The sequence below is a fragment of the Fukomys damarensis genome, unplaced genomic scaffold (assembly GCF_012274545.1).
Source record: "Fukomys damarensis isolate Sample0158 unplaced genomic scaffold, DMR_v1.0_HiC HiC_scaffold_6, whole genome shotgun sequence".
NCBI lineage: Eukaryota > Metazoa > Chordata > Mammalia > Rodentia > Bathyergidae > Fukomys > Fukomys damarensis.
In genome coordinates, this window is record NW_022900918.1 from 30,046,331 (window position 1) to 30,054,337 (window position 8,007).

Sequence of the window (8,007 nt, forward strand, 5' to 3'; positions counted from 1 at the left end):
AAAAAAAAAAAAAAAAAAAAAAAAAAAAATCTCATTTGTATATAAACAGGCATTTAAAATGACAAAAATTTGGAAAATGAAATAACTGCAATCATGGAAAATATTTTTTCTAAGTATAAACAGTTATAACAATTTTTAAAAAGTTGATTCATAAGATAGTAATATGATTCTTTCCAATCAGTCAACTGTAGAAAAAAAAAGCTTAAACTGGGCAAAATAAATGATATGAATAGTTTTAACTAGTATTAATATTTGTTTAGGTTATGGAATCTATTTGGCCCAAAGCGTGTACATATTTCTTTTCTCTGATCAAAATGATCAATGGTTTCCTATCATAATTCAAATTAAATTCAAATCTTTATAACAGACTTAAAAGATCTCCATAACGAGGATCTACAGAAGAACAGCTTTTGATTTTGCCTGCCCAGCACTCTTTCCCATCCTAGTAATGATGACCTAGCGTTTTGAAGGGAACTGTTCTGCTCCAATTTCATTCTATGACATTTAGGTGGATAGGACTTCCGACTGCCTCTAGAGGCAGGCACATGACCCAAGCACAGTCAGAGTCACAGTGATCAGCGCAGTTTGGGAGCACGGCTATAGTGGGATCAATGGGTCAGGCCTGGCAGTCTTATTGATCTCATTTGGAAAGAGTCTACTTCTTGCTACTGGAGGTGGTAAACTTACTTTTAAAGCCTATTTGAAAATGGAGGAGGCAGAATAACAGTGAAATGCAGAGACGAGGAAAGTGTTTTCTGACTACGTCTCCTGAATGCTCAAATCCAAGTGTACTTCTGGATTTATTATATATGTGAGCCAGTACTTTCCTGTTTTGATTAACAATGTAACTTGTAAATACTTGCTATATTTAGTTCACAACTAAACTATTACTTTCTGTTCTTTGAGAAACATACCCAGTTCTTCTGCCTTCATGTAACCAAGTACCCTGCTTTATCTCCAAATTTTGAATCCTATCTTTCCTTTAGAACAGATCCAAGGCCACAACTTTTGAAGAAGTCTTTCCTGAGGTTCGTCCTAACTAGATATATTCTTTTTCTCCTTTGGTTTGAAAAAATACTTTTTTTTCAGTTGTCTCACAGCTCCTGTTTCCTATCTTGCATTAACATTTATATACGTCTTATCCCTTCTAGAGGAGACAATCTGTACTTTAGAGTTTTGTCCTTTGTACCTTCTCCACATAGTTGACTCTTGATCAATCTAGTTATATGCTAAAATATTCATTATTAGTTACCTTTTTTTTTTTTTTTTATTTTTGAGACAGAGTCTCACTATGTAGTTGAGACTGACCTGGAACTCACTATGTAGCCCAGGCTGGTCTCGAACCCACAGAGATCCTCCTGCCTCAGCCTCCCGAGTGCTGGAATTATTAGTTACCTTTTAATGGATTCCCACATTCCTTTTTTTCCATCACTATCAGTAAGGATATCTTCATTCATTTTGTCTGGCTTTTTTTGCACCTAGAAAGAATGGTAAAGAAAAAATGTAAAATTTGTATGCTATTTGGTTAGAAAATAAAATATATTAGAAAAGATTATCCTGGAAATTTAAGAAAGATAACTGAGTAAACAAAGCCAGGTAATATCTACCCTTCAATGATTAATTCAGCCTCTTGTTTTAGTCTCCCCTCAACCCAGTGGTTACTTCCATACTGCTAAACAATATGCTTACATGAGGGTTAGATAAGTTATCAACTTTAGTCATAAAGTAGTAGTCATTTCTGAGTTCAGAGAGTTTAGACATTGTTTACTCTTTGTGATAAAGATGAGCAGATCACATGATCAGTCTTTCTTTCCCTCTTTGGTAGTTTTGGTAGTAGTGTCATTTCTTTGGTTCTTCAGTTGAGTATTTTTGTAACTTTAAATAATATTTAAATATCTTTATTATTCCAACAACTGTAACAGCTTCCCTTGTATATTCTATGTAAAAGATAAGGATAGTAGCACCTCTACTGTTTTCCTCTACCTCCCAGCTTATATTGCTTAAATTTTTACTTTATCATTTGTAAATGTAGATAGCATTCATATCTGTTAGGTAAACATAATTGTATTATGTATTATTTCCTGCGATTTTAAAGCTTGAAAAATAAATAGTGCTTATTTTAACACAGTAAATACTATCGATGGAAGAGGGTAAAAGGCTATTAAATTGTACTTTCTTCAGTTTCATTTTTATGAGTGTATGTTTGTGACACATAATAATTATATTCATCTTATGTAATTGGTACTATACCCAATGTATCTTAATCATTTTTAGTTCCCCTTCTCCTACCTGTGCTACTGTTTTCCCCATCTCCAGAACCCTTCCCACAACTTTATTTCCTCTGTAGAGTCACAGTGACATAACTGTGTCACTCTGAGACTTAGGCTAATTCAAATGAATTCTCCTCTCTTTCGTTCCACCAATAGATATTTTTTTCTTGTGGAAAGTTATACATACAGGTCTTCTTTACTATTTTCCTAATGGTTTCCAGTTTATTACGTATGCTTTCTAACTATCTAGAATCCCTGTCTTCCTGAAGACATTATTCTGAGCTCAAAATTTACTGCCTGTTTCTTTGCAGATGTTTTCATTAGTTTATAATCGCTTCTCGGCCTTTTGGCTAAGATCAAGTGTAGTTTATACATAAGTTTTACCATTACTCAAACTATCTATCATTCTTAGTCTTCATCTTCACTGTGCTGGCGGAGTGTGAAAAGTAATTTTTCTTAATCTTCACACTTCAGAAAACTATTTTGCTTCTTTTTTTTTGTACCAGGGATACAACTTGGGTCCTTGTGCTTGCGAGGCAGGCGGTGGAACCACTGAGCTAAATCCCTGGCCTATTTTGCTTCATATTTGATTACAACTTGGCTAAGTACAGAATTATAGGTTGAAAGTACTCTTCCTCAGAACACTGAAGGCTTTGTTTTGCTGTACTTTAACAGTGATGCTGAAAATTCTATAGTGTCATTCTGTTGCAGTGACCTGTCTTTATTCTTCAGTATCTCTTAGGGTCTTACATGAGCTATTGTCACTTGTTCATTTTGTTTTCGGTACCAGGGATCCAACTCAGGACCTTGTACTTGTGAGGCAGATGGAGGTACCACTGGAGTCAAATCCCCAGTCTTTCACTTGTTCTTATGAATTCTTTTGACATGAACGCTACCTTTAGCTACAGCGTACTTTATCTCCTCTATTTTCTCTGTTCTTTTCTTTTGGAATACCTCCTTGTGGGCTACTGGAGTTCATGGGCTGATCTGCTGTGTTGCTTCTCTTTTCTCCTCCCTTTTCCTGTCTTTTCACTGTAATTCTGAGAGACAGATGGTTAGGAGATCAAACTGTGTTGTTAGAAAACAAGTGAAGGATTTTGGTATGGTTAGGATATAGTGTCTTTAATTGCTATCTTTCAGCAATTCATGAAAATTCTTAGCCATCTGTTGTTCATTCTTTCATCTTCTGAAACTCCATTTAAACTGATTTTATTTATGAAACAAAAAGTCATGGAGTACTTTATAAAGCTCATTCTCCTAACAACCCTGTAAAGTAGTTCTATAATTAAACCGATTTTATAAATCAAAAAGAAGTTAAATAATCTACCCAAATTCAGAGAGAAAATGAATGTCAGAGTCAGTTTTACATTCACTCCTGCTTTTCTAGATGTTCGTAGTTTCCTTTTTTTGCTAACTACTTCATTTAAGATACTTGCTACCTATTCTCCACCTTCTTAATTCTCTCTAAGGAAATATAAAAGCCAGCCACTAAATTCTTAACTTTACTATTATATTACTCAGTTTCAAAGGTTCTACTTAAAAAAAAATTCTGCCCCAACACCAAAAAAAGAAAAAGAAAAACCTGACGTGCACTTTTTGTAGTTTTCCATTTCCTACAATTATTTTCAAGTCTAGTTTTCCTTCCTTTTTTATTTTGCCGAGATAGGGTCTTCTTGTATATTTCAGGCTGGCCTTGAACTTGGGATGATCCTCCTGCCTCAGCCTCCTGAGTGCCAAGATTACAGGTGTGCACCACCTTGCCAGCTTGAGTATTTAAACACTGAACACAGTTGTTTTAGAGACTGTGTCAAGAATTCTAACATTCAGAGTCTTTGTTGTATCTGTATTCTGCTGTTTGTTGTTTCTGCTGGTTTTCTTTGTGTATTTGCTCATGTTTGGCAATGTGCTACCTTGTATACTTGAAAATTTGACTTGCAGTTTAGTTATTATAATCTTATTCCAGAGATCTGTGGCTGTTTGATAGCCTATCAATCTGGAACAGCGTCAAAAGAAGGTTAAGAATTCTTTGGGTTATTGTGACTAATTTTGGATGTATGGTTAGCCTATGTGTGTGTGTGTGAGGTCTTCTAATAAATTACCTACTTAATATGGATCTTGGGTTTTAATTTCTTTCCATATAATCCAGTAAATGAAATCAAAATGCCAATTCAGGTATGCCAGAATGGACAAATGCTCCCAAGGACAGCAGCTTTCCTAGGCCAAGAAAATCTTCTGAGCTTCCTTATTTCACTAAACTCTTTAATTTTCTTTTAATTTTGTTTATCAGATCTTCAGTGCTTTCAAGATTTAAACATTTTATCCAGCATTTTTAGTAGTTTTAAGCAGGAGGGATGATCTAAAGGAGCTATTCTAGCCATGATTAAAAAATCATTTTCTAAGAGAAAACAAGAAATAAAACACTTTTCCCTAAAAAGTATAAAGAACATGGCAAGAAAAACTCTCTTTTCTTTCTTGTTTTAAGGAAAGAAATATCACTTCTGCTACTCAGCCTGTCTTCTTGATCCCATCTCTGGATCCTAATTTCTAACATTTGGTTACAGATATGATAGATACAGTACTATAGCGCGATCTAGGAAAAAAAATCCAAAACAAAAATCATTCCTTTTATTTTACTGTCAATTTCTGCTTTCTCTTCATGATCTAATCTTCCTTCCTTTTACCACAAGTGTTCCAACATAATATTTTAGGTAGTAAAACTACATATTTCATTGCAAAATAAAAATTAAGGAAAAAAAGTATTTATTAAGGTTAAGGTAAAAGACAATAAAAAACTTCAGTTTCACACACCTCCACTTCTATTATCTTGCTGTTGAAGCTGTTTAATACAACAATGACATCTTCTATATCTGATGGAGAGTCAGTTCCTTCATGCCTAAAAGCAAAAAACAAAAACAGAAACAAACCCCCCAAACCAAAGCTCATAAATGTTTACAATGAATTCAAGAACAGACATACAATTAGAATGATACAAGCAATTCATTCTGCAATAAACATAAATGCAACATTACTCGTGTATATATATTTGCTATCTATAGTCAACTGATGCTACATTTTCAAATCTAATAAAATGTAGTATATTTAATTGATATATTACATGTTAAAGAATTATACAAGAGTTTAATTTAATATACAACAGTACAGCAGTAACTCATTACATTTGATATTGACTAGTCATCCATAAAGCTTAAATTAAAAAATTAACTTTATTGGTACATTTTAGGCATACAACATAATTCCATTCATCACTGAAAATTTGTACCTTTACGTAAAATATCTTGGTCTTATTTTTTTCCCCACTGACCTGCTTTCCCTTCAACCTTTCCACTTATCCCTATTTACAAAGTCTTTTTTCCATTTTTTTCATTTTCTCTTATTAACTGCATTCCCTTCTTTCCTTTCCTCTACCCCTCCCACTTCCCCTTCCCCTTTGCCCCTTTCGCTTTACCCCTTTTCTTCCTATTTCACATTATCTATCTTTTGATCCTTATTTATACTCATAAAGCTTAAATTACTGCTTATCTATACTGTTTTATATCAAGGCTATGACAAATTTTTCACACCTCTGATATGTCATAATGACAATTAAAATGTGAAAGGGCTGGGAATTTAGCACAGTGGTTCTACCATCTGCCTTGCGAGCGCAAGGATCCGAGTTTGATCCCCAATACAAAACAATCAACCAAAACCCAAAAACAAAAATGTGAGAAATCTTGTAGACTGAAATTGTTTATACATCAAAGGAATTTGAAATTGTCAACCAACTTTTTAGTATCTGTTCAGCTTTTTCAAATGCCAAAATCTAAAAGACACTGTTAAATCATGAGATTGAAAATGGCTATCGTATCCATATGTATAACTTTAATGTTTTTATTTCATATAACATATATACAATTCATTCTTTTTCAAAATTGTTGAAACAAATCAAAGTTGGGCTCAAAAATTATTTTCTGATATTATTCTCGTATGTTGAAAATTTTTACTGTGAGAACTATAATAAAATTAAATTTGCCAAAGGAAAAGAATCAGAGGTGCTTTTACATTCATTCTTACTTAGGAATTAACATTCTACTAAATGAACACCTGGATATCCTAGCACTACAAAGACTAACACATGCCCTTGACTCCCTCTTAGTTTTAGCTCCCCAGCTGAGAGTGTTAAAGCAGAAGGCAGGACCTTGTCCAAAATAGAAAGGGTTTCAACTTGGATGGTACCAATGTCAAATTTCTCAAAAACTTTCAAGAACTTCTTGTCACACATTTTGTTCAAGGGCATTAGCAACTTTGACAGCCTAATCTACTGTCCACGGAGCCCAGGGCAGACCCAGGGAGCATATCTCTACAGCCAGACCTCTACAAGTTCTGAAGTACATTTCCCAGGCTCCCCAGGTGGGAGAGGTGGTGATGACGATGAGCTTTTACTCTACTTTAGACACTATTTTAAAAGTACTTTACAGATGCTAACTCATTTAACCTACACAACCAGCATTTCGGATGTAATTATTGCCCCAAGGCTCAGATTGAGCCTCAGTGGTGAAGGCTGCACTAAGAGATGTTAACCAGCAAGACTAAGCTGCACAAACTCAGACACATGAGGAAAACCAGCAGCTTAGATGATGGGAAAAAGCTAATAAATTAGAGAAAACAGACTTTATCATAAGGAATTCATGCAGGAAAAAAGGGATGTATTTAAACATTTTATATTTTCAATGAGATTTGAGTAAACACTATCTCTGTAAAAGCCATTTACTTCAAAATCAGAGAATTCACTATGTATCACAAAGCATTGTTTTAAATAAGTACACATTATATTTATCCTAAAATTCTAAATATAAAAATTATTTAGATTCTTAAGCAAGGAAAAAGTCTGGTCTCCCACTTGTCATCTAAAATACTCAATGGCAGAAGACCATGATGAAGTCTTGTTTCAAGTGTTTCGAAGAAAATTATAATGCTGTTATTCAATATGTAGGAAAGGTATAATTCATCTATAAAGACAAAAATTACTTAGCCCTTGGCAAAACATGAGTATACTACTAAGGTGTTTGAAAAAAATTATTTGTGGAAATGTGGAATTTAAGTCACACAACATCTCAGTGCACAGCATACATTGCAGGAGTCAGAAAGCTAAACACATTTGCGGTGGTTGTTTTCCTAGACTCTAGTAGCTACGGTTCTGGATGAAATTGTACTAAGCAGTCATATATTTGCATGTACCTGGAAGGCAGAAGTGAGTGAAGGTAACGTGCTAAAGCTTGGCCAGTCTCTCTTGGCAAATATGGCTACAAGACACAAGATTTTCTGTATCAGTGTCCTAGCTGCTTAGCTTTCTGGGCTAGCTGATGTGCTGGCAGTAGCAACTTCTTGCTTTTTCACTTTCGAATCAGGGGAGAGTGAGCAGCTCTTTCTCGCTGGTCAGTTCTTTAGTTTTGTTTGAATCATTCCTGGGAGCCAGCCTGCCGGAGAGCTTGCTCCTTTAATCATTCTTAATGCAGTATAAAAGAATGCAGGTTCTTTTGTTAAATCCTCTGATAATATGGGAATTCAGCCTTCTGCTACAGGTTGAATGCTTGCCCCTTTAAACAATCATATTGAAACTGCACTCCCTCAGGGCTGGGGATTTAGCACAGTGGCACCATGCCTGCCTTGCAAGCACAAAGTCCTGAGTTCAATCCTGGTACCAAAAAAAAAAAAAAAAAAAAAAAAAAAAAAAAAAAAA

At 34.6% G+C, this 8,007-nt stretch overlaps 1 protein-coding gene and 1 pseudogene across 1 annotated transcript in view; one reads left to right on the forward strand and one right to left on the reverse strand.

Moving 5' to 3' along the window:
- Uggt2 (UDP-glucose glycoprotein glucosyltransferase 2) overlaps positions 1–8,007 on the reverse strand; it is a 175,517-nt gene that overhangs the window by 28,593 nt on the left and 138,917 nt on the right. Inside the window, exons 30-31 of the mRNA XM_019208509.2 lie at positions 5,079–5,163; positions 1,396–1,478 (exon numbers count right to left, since the gene is read on the reverse strand). Coding sequence (XP_019064054.2) covers positions 1,396–1,478; positions 5,079–5,163 — 168 coding nt within the window. The remainder of the gene's footprint in view (positions 1–1,395; positions 1,479–5,078; positions 5,164–8,007) is intronic.
- LOC117285149 lies at positions 2,601–2,754 on the forward strand (annotated as a pseudogene).